At 38.5% G+C, this 22,065-nt stretch overlaps 1 protein-coding gene across 1 annotated transcript; it reads left to right on the top strand.

Annotated features, from left to right (window-relative positions):
- The first annotated feature begins 12,112 nt into the window (after positions 1 to 12,112).
- Positions 12,113 to 17,399, top strand: LOC110882016. Its single transcript, XM_022130127.1, has 3 exons — positions 12,113 to 13,730; positions 13,837 to 14,448; positions 14,548 to 17,399. Exons 1-3 carry the CDS (start codon positions 12,113 to 12,115, stop codon positions 17,397 to 17,399), a joined length of 5,082 nt encoding a protein of 1,693 aa, XP_021985819.1.
- The last annotated feature ends 4,666 nt before the right edge of the window (positions 17,400 to 22,065 follow it).

Raw genomic sequence — 22,065 nt, 5'->3', positions numbered from 1 at the left:
TAATGTGACAACTCGAATTTCCAAGATTTCCTACTTCGCATTTATTGCACGTTCATTTATTGTTTAGTTGTTATTTGCACAATTAGTTTGCTGTGAAACTGTAACGTTTTGGATACAATGAAGTGTATTGTGTGATTTTGCATGGTTATGTGTTAATTGTGAAAGACTTGTCAAATGCATAAACTTGGTGGTGAAACTGTGAAACTGTTTGAGGTGGTGTGCTATTGTAAAATATAACTCTTAGGGGTGCTTAGTGCTAATAATGAAACTTAAACCATACTTAACCCTAATTCCTTTCACTAATCACCACCCAAGAAACTAAGCACGTACTTCACATTCTCTGGCAATCATCATTTCCATCACAAGCACAAGTCTCCTGCATTAATCTTAATCTTGCAATCTAGTTAGACTCAATCCAAGGTAAATTGTTAATGATTGATTATTGTAATACTTGTAAACCCTAATTGATTGTTTGATTGTATCAATTCTTGATTATTGTAATACTTGTAAACCCTAGCTTTCATATGATGGTTCTGTGCTTTAATGTGATGCTGATTATTGTGATTATGATGATTGACTGGTTGTAAAATCGATTGCTGATGATTAGATACAAGATATGTTAGAATGATCGATGGATAAATGATTATTGCACTATGAAAATCATGAAATTAGGGTTTCTGGTCGTAAGATCGTAACTGTGAACTTGAATATTCGTATGATGATGATTGTTGATCTGAGTTTTGTAACATAATGAAGTTGTCCGACTTTTAATGTGAATGTATGTCTGAGTTTTATAAAGCAAGCATAGTCCGAACTTTAAAACCAAAGAACATTGTCTGAGTTTTATAACATTGTGAAGGGTCCGAGCTTTAATATGTTGCTAGGAGTCCGAGTTTTGTAATGATGTTAAGTGTCCGAGCTTTACAAGGATTGTTTGGTCCGAGTTTCTTTGATTGTGGGTTGTCCGAGTTTTGGCAAGAGATCAAGGGGGTCCGACCTTTTAAACCCCACACACACTGTCCGACTTTTTACCCCCTCACCTATGTTGTCCGACTTTTAACCCCCACCACCCTCTAGTCCGAGTTTCATGCCTAGTCTTGTCCGACTTTTGAACAGGGGAAACCCCCCCCCCCACACTTGTCCGAGTTTTAGATAGGGCAAGGCATGTCTGACTTTGTGTGATGATAAAGTGAAGCCATGAATGTGTGTCATTTAATGTTGAATCTGTTAAGATGGGAATGTCACGTTGTTAAGTAACCAACTCCGTTAAACTTGTGAAGTTATTAACGTTGCTAAATGTACTAAGGACGTTAACAGTGGCAATTAGGTTAATATCCACGTTAGACTAAACGGTGAAAACAAAGACGTGACGCATGAATTATGTGAATACGATTAACTGTTTACGTGGTGAATGATTCTTTATATATAATCGTATGATACCGAATGCAACTGTATGATCTTGCATGTATGAATCATTCTATGTGATATCATCATGTACACAATAAGCACACAAAACACAGTTGCTTGATTACCCATGACTTGCAAACCCTAATTTGATGCAAACACTTACATCATATCATGTGTAACATATCCTAGGTCGTGTGTAACGGACTTAGACACTTGATAAACCCTAGAGCATAGCATACCGAGCAAACCAAGGTGAGTTCACACAGCCAAGGCATGGGGTTCCCAGGGTGGGAATGGGATTGATTTATTTATTTGTACTTCTCTAGATGATGGAACGTAGTGATATGATCCTCGGGTGAGGAAGGTGATTGGTTAAGATACTGCTAGACTAGTGATGCTTATAGAACTGATCCTCGCACACACGCCCGGGGTTGGCTGCGATAATATGACTGATCTTCGCACACATGCCAGGGTTGGCTGCGATAATATGACTAATCTTCGCACACATGCCTAGGAAGGCTGTGAACTATGCGCTAAAATCTTCGCACAGGTGCCGGGTGGCCGCGATACAAACATACCTAGTCTAGAATACTTGAGAACTTTCCCTAATCTTCGCATACATGCCTAGGTGGGCTGCGATACGAACTATTACGATACATGACTTAATGAACGAATACAAGGCTTATTACACTATTACAATTACTGAACTATAAACTGTAAACTCGCTCAACTAGTTGTTGATCCTCTGTTACATGCCTTGCAGGTCGTTAGATACATGGAGCTTGCACAGGGAGGAGCAGGTCGTTGTGGAGATTGGATCGTGGATGCCATGTTAAAACATTTAAACATTTGAACTATGATATACATTGGGTTTTCGTACTTATGCTTCCGCTACACTTGATACTATAATTATGTTTTGAACACCTATCGTATTGAATGATTGGTTTGCATTTATTTTACTTGATATTAATTACATGTTCAATATGATTCGTGGCTTGATCCTGGTCAGTCACGCTCCCAAGAGGTGATATTCCGTAGGTGGATTTTGGGGGTGTGACAATAGGCGAACGGCTACAACCATATAATGCCTCAAAAGGTTCCATTTGAATACTCACGTGATAACTATTGTTGTACGAGAATTCGATCAAAGGCAAGTGCATATCCCAGTTGCCACCAAAATCGATTACGCAAGAACAAAGAATATCCTCTAGAGTTGGATAGTACGCTCGGTTTGTCCGTTGGACTGAGGATGAAAAGCGGTGCTAAGGTTAAGAAGAGTACCCATAATGGATTGAAAAGTTTGCCAAAGACGAGATGTAAAGCGACCATCATGATTAGAATTGATGTCAATGGGGGATACCATGACGACAAATGATCGTCGGACTGAGGATGAAAAGCGGTGCTAAGGTTAAGAAGAGTACCCATAATGGATTGAAAATTTTTCCAAAGACGAGACGTAAAGCGACCATCACGATCAGAAATGATGTCAATGGGGATACCATGATGAAAAATTATTTCATCAGTGTAGATTCGAGCCAATTTCTCGACTTTGAAATCTTCACGATTGGGGAGGAAGTGAGCGGATTTGGTCAATCGATTGACGATCACCCAAATACTGTCATGAGCAGAAGACGTACGAGAGAGTTTGGTGATAAAGTCCATTGCAATGCTCTCCCATTTCCAGATAGGAATTTCTGCTTGTTCAAGCAAGCCAGAGGGATGTTGGTGTTCAGCATTAACCTTTGAACAAGTGAGACATTTCACAACGAAAGTGGTGATATCTTTCTTCATTCCAGGCCACCAATAGGATGTACGCATGTCTTAATACATCTTATCAGCACCAGGATGAATAGAATATCTAGATTTGTGTGCCTCTTTCATCAGAAAGTCTCGAAGGTTATCATGATTAGGAATCTAGATGCGATTGAGATATTATAGAATACCATCGGATTTAGACACAAGATCTTCTTCAACACCACCTCGTATCTCGTAGGAGAGGCTACCCTCGTTAATAGAGGTATATTGAGCTTCACGGATGCGGTTTTGAAGATCGTTAACGAGTTGGAAACAACGAATACCCTTAACATGAGTTTTACAACTAAGTGCGTCGGCCACTACATTCGCTTTTCCTGGATGGTAGCGAATTTCGCAGTCGTAGTCGTTTAATAACTCTACCCAACGACGTTGACGCATGTTCAGTTCCTTTTGGTTGAAGATGTGTTAAAGGCGCTTATGGTTGGTAAAGACCACACACTTAGTTTTCGCCTCCTTGGCTAAAACCCGCTCTTTCTCCTTCGTTTTTGCCTGAGATTTGGAACCCATAATTCCACCGCCCCTCTTCTTCCTATACTCTCATATTAAAGTTGGCCTAAAATGTTGAAAAAAAAACATATTATAACTCATCTAATCTTAAAAGGCTAAATAAACAATTATTTTACAACCAAAACAAATCTTAATAGCTTCGAGAATCTTGCTAAACTCCATTTTATCCTCGTTTTTTACTGTAGTCAATACATACCTCTCAACCTCCTCAAGCATCTTGGTGCCATTAGCTTCTGAATTGTGACCACACTACAATAAAGATTTTGCAATTACTTGATAATGTATTTATGTGTACTTTGGATATGGCAACTTCAACCAGTCTATCCAAACATGGGTTATACCGGGTCAAATATAAAAACTTGGCTAAAACATGTCAAATTGGTTGAAATATCATAGTTTTGTTAACAAGATTAACACATTGAATATTCATTAATTTCAGAAAAGAAAATTGTAAAAGGCTAGATCCCATTATACTTTTATAACAAGTTATAAACAATGAAAATGCATGAGAAACTATAAGCATAGCGTGAATTGGCACACATGTACAATCTATGGTTTCTATGTGGTATAGAAGTGCCAATAAAGCAGATGCAATTTTTTTTCAGGAATTGTTGTTGTTGCAATAAACATAAAACTTTTTAGTTTTTTTGCTTAAAACTCTTAATCATCAATAGATAAATGCAGGTGTTTTGTAATAAACAGCTTGTCATAAGCAACTTCAAACACTTACAACCCAACACCATGTTACAACTTGATTATGACCCCATAAGCAGATGATCTTGATGAAGTTACAAAAGAAAGTTAACAAAATTACATACCAGCCACTCCAAGCCTAAGTCCAAATTGTGGGCTTATTGGGCAAAAAGTCACACTAAAGACCATTGCATGTGTTTATCTGCCAAGAAGGTCCGAAAAAACATTTAAAATTAAGTAGGCTTTCAGCCCAAGCTCATAAAGGCTAACATGTGAACGGGCGAAATCGTGCTTACGATAGGATCAGGAGTATCATCTTGCTTGCACATTACCCATGGGGTGTCCAATTTAACCGCCATGTTTGCAGCCCAAGTCATGTAGTTGCACCTCCATACACCTTTCCTATAGACCCATACTCATTCTCAACCTGCACCAACCATCATTCAAACAATCTGTAATCAACTTTAAAACCCAATAAATTCATGAACTTTATCAAAAATGTCACAAGTCCAAATTAAATGATCATCGAATCAGTAATTAAATACAAAAATAAGGTTATATATTGTATAGATAAAATGTTTATACCTAAGAAAGAAAAAATTAAGCCTCCTTGTGATCAAATATCTTTTCACTCCTCAATAACCAAACTAAGATTGTGTTCATATAAAAGATAAAAAAAAACAAATAAAATAAAAATAAAAAGCGGGAATATGTGACCTTATATGGCACACTTCAAGCAAACTGAGAACCCTCTGTATATATCATCACAAAATTGACAATTTCAATTTATTTGGAAGTCAACCTTGTTGCTTTCTCAAAAAACCCTATGCTCTCTCTCCTGGGCGATTTTTCTTGTTCCTCATGAAACCCTTCAATTTCTTTGAGATCGTTTGTATAACAGTCTGTGATTAGAGTTTTGTTTATCAAAATTCTATAACGAACTCGTTAGCAATAGCTATCAATCTAAAATTAGGGTTTTTCTTTTGTTCTTCTCAAATCGCCGCCATAGTTGCTGTCTAGAAATCCTGTTTAATTAATCCGGTTGTTATTGGTCGCGATTTACTGAGTTAAATTTAGCTAGATTGATACTCTGGATTAATCAAGTTAGGATTGACATTCGGCGCTAGGGTAAAGGATTAGGGTTTCGTCTTCTTTGGGTCTGGTGCACTTTTTTCGGCTTCTTGGCATTGTGGTCGTTGTTTTTTGGTGCATGGTGTTTTCTGTTTCGTCGATTAAGGGAGAGTTGTGTATTTCCTAATGAATGATCGTGATTATCCGAGGAGTAACATCCCTGAAAATCTTGTGAACCAAGGATTGTTTGATCAGAATGGAGTCCCGTTATCTCCATTTTCTGCTGATGTTCTGAAGGATTCTGGAAATCACGAGATAGGTTCTACTCCGGGTACTATTCCTGTTCGCGGTATTGGCCTACGGGTGACTAATATTGAAGGTAAATCTATGTTACCAAGGAGAGGTATGTTTTACTCAGAAAATGTATCGGTTATAGATGGGCTCGCTGCTATTTCTAAACCCGTTACTATTGATAATGTTGAGAAAGTCAGTTCGGTTATTAAGGGGGTAGAGGAACGTCAAGTTCATGAAAATTGTAGTCAGTAGGATCATGTTACTGGAGTAAAACCTTTGTCATATGCTCAATCTGTTAGGGGAGCTAGTGAAAGGAAGGTGAATTTTCGTTCGCTGGAAGCTGATGAGAAGCAGGATGGATGTGATGTTGTCCTATCTAGGGATTCAGTCAAGTGGTGCAAGATAAGCTAGCAAACACTTTGTATGGATACTTTTTGGGGGATCGTGTCGCGTTTCCGGTTGTGGACTACTATGTTAAGAATAATTGGAAGCGATTTGGTTTACAGAAATCTATGATGAACGCCAATGGTTACTTCTTTTTCAAATTTGCGGATCATGCAGGTATGATGAATGCTCTGAATGAGGGACCATGGATTATTCGTTCACAGCCGTTGTTTTTGGAACTTTGGTCACCGTCAGTAAAACTAGAGAAGAAGGAAGTGAAGAAGGTTCAGGTTTGGGTTAAATTCCATGAAGTCCCTATAGCGGCATATACTGAGGATGGTTTAAGTTTAATTGCTACAACTATCGGGGAGCCGAAAGCCTTGGATTCGTTCACTACCTCAATGTGTGTAGATATGTGGGGTAGAAGCAGTTTTGCTCGTGCTCTGGTTGAGATTTCAGCCGACTCTGAATTTAAGGAGGAATTAACCATTGCTGTCCCTCGGCTTGATGGAGATGGATTTATCAAGGAGAAAGTTTATGTCGAGTATGAATGGTGTCCTCATAGATGTGGTCGTTGCAGTGTTTTTGGTCATAATGAGGATTGTTGCCCTAAGCAGGCTTCGAAAGGCTCTAATGGAAATCCTCAACATGGCAAGTTCCCTGGTAATGATAAGAAGTTTAAGCAACCAATTCAGGACAGGGGTATTCCAAAGAGGCAGCCCATTGTGGATGATGATGGTTATACCACGGTTCAAGGCAAGAAGGTAGCTAGGAAGGTTGGATTCAATGTCAACAAACCTAAGCAAAAATTTGAATATAGGCCTGTGGCGTCTAAGGGTAAGGGTGGGGGCCCTAATTCTAATCTGGTCGGTTCAACGAAAAAAGATGAGCCGGCTGTTGCGTCGGTTCAGGTTTCGAACTCATTTGATGCTCTTAATGATCCAAATGTTAATGTGGATGAGAATGGTAATACATCAGGGGCGTCCCATCAAGAGGTGGAGGATGAAGAGGTTGTTGAGGTTCTTAATGAATCGTATGGAGATGAGATGGATGATTTTTTGAGGAAGGGAACTGTTAAATCGGGTGGAACAAAAGGGGCAAGCACTCCTTCTTCGTCGGTGAACCATGGTTAGTATTGCTTCATGGAATATTAGGGGTTTGAACCGCCCCATTAAGCAGACTGAGGTTCGACAGGCTGTTAAGGAGTTTAATTTAAGTTTATGTGCAATCCTTGAATCACACGTTCAGGTGAGTAATCTTTCTAAAGTTTTCAAGACTATTTTTCGTTCGTGGCATTGGACGTCTAATGGGGCTCATTGCAATAAGGGTACGAGAATTATTGTCGGATGGAATCCTAGTATTTTGGATGTTATGGTGCTCTCAGAATCTGATCAAGTTATGCACCTGCAACTGTTTTTTAAATAGGTGAAAAAAATGGTTTTTTGTTCAATAATTTATGCGGCGAATTATTATGTCACTCGTAGGGATCTTTGGAATAACCTCTCAATGCACAAACACTTCGTTCGTAATGAGCCTTGGGTGATTTTAGGTGATTTTAATTCTGCTTTAAACCTTGAAGACAAATCTATGGGATGCTCGTCGGTCTCTGCTAGCATGAAAGATTTTCAAGCTTGCGTTGATGACATTGAAATGGTTGACTTAAATCGAACTGGTATCCACTTTACGTGGAATCAGAAGCCAAAGAAGGGGATTGGGTTAATGAAAAAGAATGATAGAGTTATGGGAAATACCCAGTTCATTGCCAGTTTTCCAAGTGCTGTGGCGATGTTCTACCCGTCCAGGTTATCGGACCACTGTCTGTGTGTCCTCAAGGTTCCGGAAGTTAATAAACCTAAATATCGGTCTTTCAAATTTGCTAATTTCCTGGTTCATAAACCTGAATTCATGGGGATTGTCAAGCAGGCGTGGGATACGAGTATTAGTGGTGTGCATCAGTTTTCTGTTGTTAAGAAACTTCGGCTGCTTAAGCCTCCTTTACGCGGTTTACTGTTTCAGCAAGGGAACTTGCACAAGAAGGTGCAACTTTTACGTGATAGGCTTGATGGAATCCAGCGGGATCTTGATAAGGATTTGAATAGTGAGAATCTTCGGGTTGAGGAATCTAATACTCGGCGTGCTTATCAGGAGGCTTTGCTAGATGAGGAGAGGTTTTTGAAGCAAAAGTCCAAGGTGCACTGGCTTTCGGCTGGTGACATGAACTCGGCCTTCTTTCATTCAGCGCTTAAGAATAAAATTCACTACAGTCGGATCGATGTTATTCGGGATGCTAGTGGGAATGTGTTTGAGGATGAATTGGTCCAAAAAGCGTTTGTTGAGCACTATGAGAAATTCTTGGGATGCAAGGGTGTAACGTCGCTTACTCCATCTCCTGAATTATTTTCTAAAACGCTGGATATGGATGCTGCCACTCACATGGTTAGACCGGTCACACCTGATGAGGTTAGACAGGCTATCTTTTCGATTGGCTCGGATAAGGCTCCAGGGCCTGATGGCTTTACTGCTGGATTTTTTAAAAGTGCTTGGCCTATCGTTGGTAATGATGTGTCGAATGTCGTTATTGACTTTTTTGTTACACAGAGGCTCCTTAGGGAATTAAACCATACGCTCATTGTTCTGATCCCTAAAATTACGTCCCCTTCTGTGGTCACGGATTACCGCCCGATTGCTTGTTGCAATGTCCTGTACAAATGCATTAGTAAAATTATTGCCGAGAGAATTAAAGTGGCGTTGAATGATATTGTCAGTGTCAACCAATCAGCTTTTGTGTCGGGTAGAAAAATCTCTGATAACATTTTGTTAACGCAAGAGTTGATGCATAATTATCACCGGAATATCGGCCCCCCTAAGTGTTCTTTCAAAGTTGACATTCAAAAGGCGTATGATACTGTGGATTGGAGTTTTCTCAAGAATATATTGCTTGGTTTCGGGTTTCATTCCAATATGGTTCACTGGATTATGGTATGTGTCTCTACTACCACTTTTTCTGTGTGTATTAATGGTGATGTTCATGGTTTCTTCAAGGGTAACCGGGGGCTAAGACAGGGTGATCCGATTTCTCCATACTTATTCACGCTTGTTATGGAGATTCTTACGGCTATCTTACACCATGCGGTCAGGATTGACTCTTCGTTTAAATTTCATAACAAATGCGAACGCCAGCAGATTATCAACCTCTATTTTGCAGATGACTTGTTTATATTTTCAAGAGGGGAGATTGTGTCGGCCAGGTGTATCATGAAGTCCCTCGATTCGTTTACAAAGATGTCGGGATTATTACCTAATATTCAGAAAAGTACAGTTTTTTTCTCTAATGTGCCGTCTTATATTAAAACTGCGATTTTGAATATTATGCCGTTTAAGGAGGGTATTTTGCCAGTGAGATATTTGGGTGTGCCTCTTATATCTTCTCGTTTGCTGTATAAAGACTGTCAAGTGATGGTGGAGAAGCTTGAAAAACGTATCATGCATTGGAGGAATAAGCTTCTTTCTTTTGCGGGCAGGGTTCAACTCATTGTTTCGGTCTTGTCTTCGATGCATATCTTCTGGTCTTCAGTGTTTATTTTGCCTGCTCGGGTGATTCTCGAGTTGGAGGCGTTGATGCGGAATTTTTTATGGTCTCATGACAGTGCGTTTCAAAAAGGTCGAGCCAAGGTTTCTTGGAAAGCGGTCTGTGTGCCTAAATATGAGGGTGGGTTAGGCATCCGTCGAATCAGAGATGTTAATAAAGCTCTTATGACAGCGCATATTTGGAGTATTATTTCGAGACGTGATTCCTTGTGGGTTCAGTGGGTTCACTCATACAGGTTGAAAGGTAAAAGTTTCTGGGCTTGTAGAGTTCCTGCTAGTTGTTGCTGGTCTTGGAGGAAGCTTCTTCAGATTCGTCCGACTATGAGAAGCTTCATTTGGTCAGATGTTGGTAATGGTTTAAGTACGTCAGCTTGGTTCGATACCTGGAGTCTTTTGGGTCCGCTCGAGCAATTCATTTCGCCTAGAACTATTGCCAATGCGGGATTTAATATGGAGTCTAAAGTCTCGGATGTGTTTTCAGATAATTCGTGGAGATGGCCAGCCGCTTGGAGGGATTTATATCCGGTTCTTATACAGCTGGATCAAATGTCCTTTGATATGCACAGACCTGATAAACTCGTGTGGCGACAAAGAGATCAGATTCATGATTTTTCTACATCTCGTGCTTGGGAATCGATTAGGCACCGAGAATTGGAGATAGAGTGGAGTCGTATTGTTTGGTTCGGTCAATGCATTCCGCGTCATGCGTTCTTAATGTGGCTGATCATGAGAAGAAAATTACTCACTCAGGATAAAATATTGTCTTGGGATTTCTCGCGTAGGAAGAATATGGATATGATGTGTTGTTTACTCTGTTATGCTAACCACGATTCTCACAGTCATCTGTTCTTCGAATGTAAGTTTTCTGCTCAAGTTTGGCATATGGTTAGGTGCAAAGTGGGTATGGTTTCGGTTCAGCCCAAATGGGATGATATTGTTAATTGGCTTCTGTTGCGGTCCAAATCGAAATCTGCGGCAGACTATATTGCGAGATTGGGGGTGGCGGCTAGTGCATATTTTATTTGGCAGGAGCGTAATGCAAGATTATTCAAGAACCAGTTGAGACCTCCGGAAATGATAAGTGAACTTATTATCCAACAGGTGTGGTATAAATTGATGGGAGCGAGGTTGAAGAATTGTGAAAACGTGCGTCGGCTTCTAAGGGAGTAGGAGATTAACGGAACTGAACTGCATGATGATGGCGGCTGATAAAGTTTTGTCTTTTGATTTTTTCTAGAGAGTAGTCTAGTTGTTTGTTCCTTTTGGTGGTTTAATTTGTTGTTCTTTGTTCTACAGTCATGGGGCATGTCCTGTGATTGAACTAGTGTAGACTCTCTACACTACTTGTGCGTTTTTGGTTGTGAATATATAGAATCACCGGGGTAACCCTTTACCCAAAAAAAAAAACTTGTTGCTTTCTCAATTCAAAATTGACATAAAAATCTTGACCCATGTAGCTCTAAAATAGTTAAATTGCACATACATAAATAATTCTAATGCAAAAGTCATTTATTTTTGTTAAAATCAAACAATTTTCATGAGTTTTCTTATCAAAGAGGCCAACTCATTTGACTTCCAAAAGTCAAAATTGGACTTTCCTCTTCTCTGTTCAAGTTAGAGACGGCTAAGCCTTGGAACCATTGGAGTTAGAGATAACCTAGAGTGCAATTCTCCTTTAAATAAGTCAGCTCCAGTCATTGTGTTATATATCAACTATTTGTGATCATCTTTGTCATATTTGGGCTTCATTTTGGAAAGGAGACAAACAAGAAATCTGAACATCCTGATCTTTAATAGTAATACATATTAGAATTTGAAATGACTCACACACTTTAGGCGAAACAATAAGAACACCATATAGATTATACACATTAACATACAAATTATATAAAGAAGCCACAAAGCAAGACGAAAGAAACCCTATGCTCTCTCTCCTAGGCGATTTACCTTGTTCATCATGAAACCCTTCAATTTCTTTGAGATCGTTTGTATAACAGTCTGTGATTAGGGTTTTGATCTTCAAAACTCTATAACGAACTCGTTAGCAATAGTTTTCAATCTGAAATTAGGGTTTTTTCTTTTGTTTTTCTTAAATCGCCGCCATAGTTGCTGTCTAGACATCCTGTTTAATTAATCCGGTTGTTATTGGTCGCGGTTTACTGAGTTAAATTTAGCTAGATTGATACTCTGGATTAATCAAATTGGGATTGATTTTCGGCGCTAGGGTTAAGGATTAGGGTTTCGTCTTCTGTGTTTCTGCTGCTGTTTTTCGGTGTTTTGGCGTGGTGGTCATTTGTTCTTCGTGCATGGTATTTTCGTTTCAAACTGTTTAAGGGAGAGTTGTTTTCTGCTAATGAATGAACGTAACTTTCCGGGGAGTAACATCCCCGATAAACCTGTGAATCAAGGTTTGTTTGATCAGCATGGAGTTCCGGTTTCACCGTTTCCTGCTGATGTTCTGAAGGATGCCGGATTGTACGAGCCAAACTCTTCTCCGGATACTGTTCCAATGCGTGGTATTGGTTTGCGGGTAACGAATATTGAGGGTAACAATCTGGCCCCAAGACGGGGTATCTTTTCTACCAGCAATAATTCTGTTATTGATGGGCTTCTGGAAATCTCTAAACCGGTGGAGTTGAGCACTGCATGTGGAGGGAATCAATCGGCTGTGGTGAATCCTTCCCATGCAAACCCTAGTGGAGCTTCTAACATAAACCCTAATGTAACCGATAAGGATTTCGGGAGCAATCAGATTGGTGTGCAAGGAAGTCAGACTGTTCGCAGGGATTCAGGTAAGTCTCCGGTATCTTACGCGGATTCTATTGGGGCTGCTAGTGCTAGAACGGTCAATTTTAGATCACTCGCAAGTCCGGTAGCTCATGAGGGTTGTGATGTAGTTCTGCCGAAGGAATCTGTTAGGGTTGTTAAGGATAAGCTTGCTTATACGTTATATGGATACTTTCTTGGTGATCGTGTTGCCTACCCGGTAGTCGAGTATTTCGTGAGGAATAACTGGAAGAAATTTGGCCTCCAAAAGACTATGATGAATGCTAGTGGCTATTTCTTCTTTAAGTTTGCTGATGAAAATGGTATGATGAATGCTATGAAAGGAGGTCCTTGGATCATTCGTTCTCAACCGCTTTTTCTTAATGTATGGTCTCCATCTTCGAAACTGGAAAAGAAGGAAGTTAAAACTGTGCAGCTGTGGGTTAAAATTCACGAGGTTCCCCTTGCCGCATATACAGAGGATGGTTTAAGTATGATTGCAACGGCAATTGGTAACCCTATAGCCTTAGACACGTATACTACCTCAATGTGCTTGGATTCTTGGGGTCGGAGCAGTTTTGCGAGAGCTCTAGTTGAAATATCGGCAGACAAGGAGTTCAAAGAGGAAATTGTGATTGCTGTACCAGTTTTGGAAGGGGACGGGTTTGTTAAGGAAAAGATGTATGTGGAGTACGAATGGAGCCCTCATCGATGCTCCTTTTGCAAGGTTTTTGGGCATCACGATGGGGATTGTCCGAAGCAAATTAGGCAGGTTACGAAGGCTCCGGCCATTGTTCCAAAAGTTCCTAAAGTTCCTAACTCAAAAGGGCCTTCGAAAAAACCAACGGTAGACAAAGACGGGTTCACGGATGTGGATGCTAGGAAAACGGCAAAGAGAAAGGGGTTTCCGGTTAACAAACAAAAACAGCAATTTGAGTACCGTCCGGTTGGGTTAAAAACCAGTGGTGGGCCGAATAAATCAGCCACGACGTCGAGTTTTTATTCGAATAACCCCTTTGACGTGTTAAATGATTCGAGGAATGACCATGAAGCTGGTGGAAGCGGAGTAGGGGATATGAAAGATGATTCGGATGATGACGAGGTCCAGGAAGTATACAATGAGACGGTTGAATTTCTTGTTAATGATGCTACTAAACCTGTAACTAAACAAGGGGCAAGCACTCCTTCTTCAGCGGTTAACAATGGTTAGTCTTGCTTCGTGGAATATAAGGGGGTTGAACCGCCCTCTGAAACAAACGGAGGTTCGACAGGCTGTAAAGGATTATAATCTGAGTCTATGTGCTATTCTAGAATCGCATGTTGATGTTAGTAGGCTGAGTCATGTGTGCAAATCTGTGTTTCGATCATGGGATTGGACATCAAATGGGGCTCATTGTAACAAGGGTACAAGGATTATCATAGGCTGGAATCCAGCCATCTTGGATGTCATGGTTTTGTCTCAAACCGATCAGGTTATCCATTTACAACTCTTTTTCAAGAAAGATAACAATACAGCTTTTTGCTCGGTGGTCTACGCGGCTAATTACTATGTGACACGTAGGGAGTTATGGCACCATTTGTCTATGCACAAAGTTTTTGTTGGCACTAAGCCTTGGGTGCTTATGGGTGATTTCAATTCGGCCCTAAACCTAGAAGATAAATCGATGGGGGCCTCATCTGTTTCTATTAGTATGAAGGAATTCCAAGAGTGTGTGGATAATATTGAAATGTTTGATATTAATCGATCGGGTCTCCACTTTACTTGGAACCAGAAGCCCAAGAAGGGGATTGGCTTGCTGAAAAAGATCGATAGAGTGTTGGGTAATACCGAGTTCGTAACTGCCTTTCCGAATGCTGTTGCTCTTTTTCAGCCGTATAGGCTCTCGGATCATTGCCCGTGCGTTTTAAAGCTCCCAGATGCTGGTATGCCGAAACCTCGGTCATTTAAATTTGCTAACTTTCTGGTGTTTAAACCTGAATTTTTAGACATTGTGAAGCGATAGTGGGGTACTAGAATTAAAGGAGTGCATCAGTTCTGTGTTGTTAAACGGCTTCGGCTCCTGAAAAAACCTCTTCGTGCTCTGTTATTTAAGCAAGGTAACTTGCATAAAAAAGTGGAAAATCTCCGTGATAAGCTTGAGGCCATTCAGAGTTGTATTGATAACCAGCCTAATGTTGAGAGTCTTCGGGTTCAAGAAGCTACTGTAAGTGCTGAATACCAAGAAGCGTTATTGGATGAGGAGCGTTTCCTTAAACAGAAATCTAAAGTGGACTGGTTGAGAGCTGGGGATATGAATACGGCTTTTTTTCACTCATCTTTAAAAAACCGAAATCATCATAGCCGGATTGATGTCATTCGTGATGCTGGGGGTACTTTATTTGAGGGCAACCATGTTCATCAAGCTTTTGTTGATCACTACGAGAAGTTCTTGGGGTGCCGGGGTGATACGTTGCTGAATCCGGCTCCGGATTTATTCTCTAACGTCTTGGATCCGAGTGTAGCTAATCATATGTGTAGACAGGTGACGGAAGATGAGGTTAAGAAGGCCATGTTTTCTATTGGCATTGATAAGGCCCCGGGTCCTGATGGGTATACGGCGGCGTTTTTCAAGAGTGCGTGGCCTATTGTTGGTGATGATGTCTCAAGGGCTATCATTGATTTCTTTGATACTGGTAATCTTCTCCGAGAATTAAATCACACTCTTATTGTGCTAGTTCCAAAGGTGCCCTCTCCGTCGACTGTGACTGATTTCAGGCCGATAGCTTGTTGTAACGTACTTTATAAATGCATTAGCAAGATAGTTGCGGACAGAGTGAAGGGGGCGTTGAATGATATTGTCAGCATAAATCAATCGGCGTTTGTCCCAGGAAGGAAGATTTCGGATAATATTCTGTTAACCCAAGAATTGATGCACAATTATCATCGTAATTCGGGCCCACCAAGATGTGCGTTCAAAGTAGATATCCAGAAGGCCTATGATACGGTTGATTGGAACTTCCTTAAGAATATTTTGATGGGGTTTGGGTTTAGCAGTAAGATGGTTGATTGGATCATGGTTTGTGTCTCCACTGCTTCGTACTCCGTTTGTGTCAACGGTAATGTGCACGGGTTTTTTCAAGGTAATCGGGGTCTTCGCCAGGGAGATCCGTTGTCCCCGTATTTGTTCACTCTTGTGATGGAGGTTCTCACGGGCATTCTGCATCACATGGTCAGGATTGATTCGTCTTTTAAATTTCATAACAAATGTGAGAAGCAACAAATTATCAATCTATACTTTGCAGACGATTTGTTCCTTTTTGCTAGAGGGGAAATTGCTTCAGCTAGAGGTATTATGAATTCTCTCTCTAAATTTTCTAAAATGTCGGGGTTGGTGCCTAGTATTCAGAAAAGTACGGTGTTCTTCTGTAATGTCCCGAGTTATATTAAAAATGCTATTTTGAACTTTATGCCGTTCAAGGAGGGATCCTTGCCTGTGCGCTATCTTGGTGTGCCTCTAATTTCGTCAGGGCTTCTTTATAAAGACTGTAGTGTTATGATGGAAAAGCTTGACAAACGTATCATGCATTGGAGAAATAAATTACTCTCGTTTGCTGGCAGATTGCAACTCATTGTTTCCGTCTTGTCCTCTATGCACATTTACTGGTCCTCTGTCTTCTTATTGCCAATACGGGTCACTCATGAATTGGAGGCGAAGATGCGGAATTTTCTTTGGGCCCAAGACTCTACGTTTCAAAAAGGTAAAGCGAAGGTTTCTTGGAAAGTAGTTTGTCTCCCTAAATATGAAGGCGGATTGGGGATTCGGCGATTAGGAGATGTTAATAAAGCTCTCATGACTAATCATATTTGGAGTATTGTCACGAAAAGAAAATCATTGTGGGTGGAGTGGGTGCACAGTTACAGGTTAAAAGGTAATAGTTTCTGGTTATCTAAAATTATTTCCAATAGTTGCTACTCTTGGAGAAAGCTCCTTCAACTTAGACCGCAAATGAGAGATTTTTTCTGGTCGGATGTTGGTGATGGTACACGGACCTCGGCTTGGTTTGATTATTGGTGCGATATAGGGCCGCTTGGTAACTTTATTTCCCCTAGAACCATTGCTAATGCAGGATTTCGATTGGAGGATTCGGTGTCTGACATTCAGTTAAATGGAGAATGGAAATGGCCGGTTGCTTGGAGGGATTTATTCCCAGTCTTAATTCAGCTAGATCAGTTCCACGTAACCCCGAACAAAATTGACAGAATCATGTGGCGTGATGGTAGTGATCGGAAAGATTTTTCGACTTCATGTGTATGGAATACGATTCGGTATAAAGAAACGGAAGTAGAATGGAGCGCTATTGTCTGGTTTAACCAATGTATCCCTCGGCACGCGTTTCTCATGTGGCTGATCATGCGAGGTAAATTACTTACGCAGGATAAAATTCTAAGCTGGGATTTGTCTAGGCGGAAGAATATGAACATGATGTGTTGCTTATTGTGCTATGCAAATCATGACTCCCATAGTCATTTGTTTTTTGAATGTAACTACTCGGCAAAAGTTTGGGATATGGTGAAACGTAAGGTGGGTATGGACTCGGTTCAACCTAAATGGGCTGATATTGTGAATTGGTTACTTCATCGGTCCAAGTCTAAACTAGCCGCGGATTATGTTGCTAGAGTGGTGGTAGCGGCTACGGCTTATGTTGTTTGGCAGGAACGCAATGCTCGGATCTTTAAAAATCAACTAAGACCGCCAGAAACTGTTGGTGCTCACATAATACAGCTGGTTCGATACAAGTTAATGGGAGCAAGACTGAAGAATACTGCTAATGTTCGAAGACTATTGAGCGAATGGGAAGTCCATGGCAAAGAGATTTTGGATGATGGGGGCTGATCAGTGTTGATTTGTTTTTAGTTGTTCCTAGTTTGTCAGGCTAGTTGTTTCTTGTGTTGATTTGTTAGTTGCTTGTGTTTTGGTTTTGGCTTACGTTCATGGGGTATGCCTCATGATCGAACTAGTGTAGACTCTCTACACTACTTGGTTTGTATTGTTTGTGTTGATATATAGAATCACCGGGGTAACCCTTTACCCAAAAAAAAATTAACATACAAATTATAAATAATAACAAAAGCTAAGAGAGATAGATTTCAAAATACAGACCGAAAACCAATAGACCACATATCAACTCCAGTGTAGTGGATCCCAACATAACCAACAGAGCTCTGTACCAAAACGTAACATTCTGCAATTCAGAAATCATAGCATATCACTGATTAAATTTTAAATTATCATCACTGGAAAAATAATAACAACAACAACAAAAATAACATAACCGCATTAGTATAACTTTTAAGAAGAACAGTAAACGCCTTCCAAGCCGTAAATCTCCAAATTTACAAGCAAAGAAAATATGTAACCAAAAAATTCAGAATTTGAACATCAATAATAGATTATTTGAAGATATTAAATGTATTTTGTCATTGGGGTTCTTGTAAAAGCAAGACAAACCTCTACAATCTTCAAAAGATTGAAACAAAAGGAAGGAACGAAGGTCCATGATAACAAAAAACGGGAAGCATCTGTGGATGGTTAAATTCCAGTGACCACCACTTCTAAAAACCACCGTCGGAGCTTTGCCAAAACTACCGTGAACCACCACCGCTAGAGACAAACAAGAAGACGACCTCTTTAACCATTTTAATCGGTGGCATCACAAATCAATACAAGTTAACGATCTACAAATCACCTATCGATTTGTTGTAGCTAGTGATCCTAGAGAGAGAACGACAGAAGATTTTAGGGTTTCATCTAGGTCCTTTCTTCTATTTGAATGTAGAGAGAGAACGACAGAAGATGGAATTCAAAATTTGAGAAGTCCCGCTCATGTAACCAGCTTACAAGTGCTTTGGTTGTTAAAGTTGAGGGAGTTAAAAGGTAATTAAGACTAAGGATTAAAATGTAATTCTGTTTAAAAGATTAATTTATCCTCATTTTAGTTTGTATCTCATATATTAAATAAAAAAAGTTCTTATTTTTTTAGGTATCTTAAAATGTCACTCACTCATGTATTAATTTACCGTCATTTTAGTTTGTATCTCGTACATTAAATAAAAAAATGTATTATTTTTTAGGTATCTTAAAATGTCACTCCCTCATGTATTATAATATAATATAGATTGCTGAAATTTTGTTAGTTTCTTTTGAAATTTGCATAATCCTTTAAATTAGGAATTTTTGTTAGTTTTTATCATATTTGACTAAACCTTTAAAGCAGGGAGTTTTGTTAGTTTTTGTTGACATTTCACATTTGACTAATCCTTTAAATTAGGAAGTTTTGTTAAAATTTAACTAAAATATAAAGAAATTGATAAATCCATTATTCGACAATAGCTTTAGTTTTAACATTTTTGGAACGAAAATGTTATAGAACCAATTATTTAACTTATTAAATGATTATATAAGTTTAACTCATCATAAAATATCACATGGATATGTTTACACTTATGTGTTCAGATTTAGGTTCAAGAGTGAACACTAGTGTAGCTTGCGAACTGAGTGAACTAATCCTGGCCATACACGTGTGTAGATCAATGGTCAGGATTTAATGTTGAAATACACTAGTGTATTTTATGATTTGATGATGAGATTCTGACCATACACGTGGGTAGATCAATGGCCAGGATTTGTTCACTCAGTTCGCAAATACATTAGTGTTCACTTTAGAACCCCACCCTATGTGTTCATATATATATTTTTTTAAATAAATCTCTATAACAAATTAGCTATTAAACATTTTGTGGCTTTGACGGTACTTAATCACTTGACCTTACGTAGCTATTAAGTATTCTGTGAGAATGACCAAGTACATTGGACTTTAATCACTTGTACACTAAGGCATAATCTACTTGTACCATTTAATTCGTAAGTCAATACTGACGAAGACAACTATGGAAACGTCGACAAAAATGAGTAGTTCGTCATAGCACCTTTGGATTTTTTTTTAGACATTATAGTCTATGCCAACATATGGCGAAATATTTATTTTAAAATGAGTCAACCTCATGCTAATAAATAGCATATATATCTAGTCAATTTTTGATTTTTTCAAATAATATCTATACAAGATCGGAATATTTATTCTTAAGTGAGTCAAACTCATGCTAATAAATAACTTAATCTAGTCATTTTTTACTTTGTCAAATAATATCTATACAAAATCGAAATATTCACGTAGGTTGTTAGAGTTTTATAATATAACTAATATTTAGTCATTGAATCTATATTATAATACATTTTATAGTTTCTAGTAATCAAATACAAACATGACACAATTATTCTATAATGGTATAATAAATAAATTTAACTCTTAAAATGATTACATAAAGTTTATTGATTTACTTATTCTACTTCTTTGCAATGATCACTTGTACACTAAGGTATCATCTACTTGTACCTTTTAATTCGCACGTCGACAAGACAACTATCGAAACGTCAACAAAAATGTATAGGTCGTCATGCTATCTTTGGATTTTTTTTTAAAAAACATTATAGTTAATAAGATATGACAAGAATACGTAAAAGAATTATAAGTTTGTTGTGGAGGAGGAAAAAATGGAACTAATTATCTATAATTTTGTTAAAACTTAGGGATTTAAATGTAATAAATTTAGGGGCTAAAAAATAAATATTGTTTAAAAGATCAAAGTACCCTCATTTTAGGGGTCTTTCTATATATAAAGGGGAGGAAGTTCTTATTTTTTGGGTATCTTAAAATACCGCTCTCTTATGCATTATAATATATAGTATAGATATAATTATAATATAATGGTGCATAAATTAGAAATATTTATGTCAATTATTTTCTTATTAAAAACACTATACTTTTGTCATCTAATTTTACAAAAATAAATCACATTAATAATAATCATAAAATGTCATTTAGTTTTGAACTGATCATGTATATATGTATTATTTTTACCTATACTAGTGGGAATGCCCACGCGTTGCAGCAGGTATCCCAGTTGATATCAGATTCACTTTGTTCCTTTAAATATATTAGTTTGGTTCGGTTATTGTGGTTAAATAAATATGTATAACTGAAAATGAGCCACTATAATCGGTTATTAAAAACTATGAACAAACCATAAGTTTCTTAATTGGTTGAATCGATGATTAATAATTACAGTATTATTTTATGTTTTATAATAACTCAAAAGCAAAAGGTGTACTGTAGGAAATTAAGGGGTGCAGTAGAAAATTATTATGTATAACAAATTAAGTCGTAGGAAATATATCGAAGATTAAGGGGTGCAGTAGAAAATTATTATGTATAACAAATTAAGGTGTACTGTAGCTAAGCACCCCAATTTGTTATATATATATGATATCATCTTAAAACTATACGTTATACATTCAATTTCCTACCAGCCACAAAAAATGGAAAGATAAACTATAAGTTATACATTCAATTTCCTACCAGCCACAAAAATGGAAAGATTAAAAACTGACTATTCATGGGAAAACTAAGACTACTTTCTCTTTTGTTGCCCAGCAAAAGCAAACGGAGTAAACCAAACATAGACAAAACTTAGCAAGCAGGTAAGCCATTACAAAAGCTAATTAGACACTACGGACTCAAAGCTACTCCAATTTCCTAAGTCAGGGTTGTGCGTTTGGCCCTACACCAATACACCATCCAACTGTATGAGCACTCCTTAATCTATTCCAACACATTTGTATCCGAGCTGGTCCTCCCGTTAAACACTTTATTATTTCTCTGTCTCCACAGAATCTAGAAAGTCTTTCAAAACACATCCTAAATGACCCGATTCATCTTAGTTGATCTGCTAACATTATGGGCATGATCGAGCAACGTCCTCACAATTTCAAAGATGGTCAGCTAACACATCATAAATGACCCGTTTCATCTTAGTTTAACCCAAAGGCACATCATCCACTAAACTGCTTTGGCAGTGACACAACTGGCTAATAGATAGTCAGCCGTCTCGTCCACCACACCGCACATAGGCCATTTACCTTCCCCATACACCACGCTTCTAGCTGCTAAAACCATGGCAGCCAGAATCTTCCAGCTAATGGCTCTCCTAATGAAGCATTTTACCTTCGACACTGCTAACTTGCTCCTGAAAAAACAATTTGACCCGTGATTGGAACCAACCATGTATTGATCTCATTTCTAACTTGCTTGGCCGTAAAATCTGTCACCACACCCCTTGTCATCCAACCTCGTCTATCTGCTTATTTGACCTGTTTTACATGCTTTCTAACTTACATTTCACAGTGTTAATACAATGAAAAATAGTAAGATGACATTTTTATATTTTTTACATAAGATATAGTAATAAATATAGCTTATATGCAGAATACTGAACACTATAATGGTTAGTTGAAGATATACTATCATATTTTATATTTACAGTTAATATAAACGAAGGTCCCTTTCATGTCATTTATCCGATTATAAGTTACTTGAATAATAAGAATTGCCAAACAACTTATTATCTAGTCATTGCTAGTTTAACGAAAATATCCACACAAT

Source organism: Helianthus annuus, chromosome 10 (assembly GCF_002127325.2).
Source record: "Helianthus annuus cultivar XRQ/B chromosome 10, HanXRQr2.0-SUNRISE, whole genome shotgun sequence".
NCBI classification, from domain to species: Eukaryota; Viridiplantae; Streptophyta; class Magnoliopsida; order Asterales; family Asteraceae; genus Helianthus; species Helianthus annuus.
This window is presented reverse-complemented; position numbering and strand designations above follow the sequence as displayed.

What these genes read in the sequence shown, in the direction of transcription:
- LOC110882016 (XM_022130127.1), top strand. Translation starts at nt 12,113, where the DNA reads ATGAATGAACGTAACTTTCCGGGGAGTAACATCCCCGATAAACCTGTG. An exon ending in TTCTTCAGCGGTTAACAATG is followed by an intron (nt 13,731 to 13,836) that starts GTTAGTCTTGCT and finishes GTGCTATTCTAG; the next exon opens with AATCGCATGTTGATGTTAGT. An exon ending in TTTAAAGCTCCCAGATGCTG is followed by an intron (nt 14,449 to 14,547) that starts GTATGCCGAAAC and finishes CTAGAATTAAAG; the next exon opens with GAGTGCATCAGTTCTGTGTT.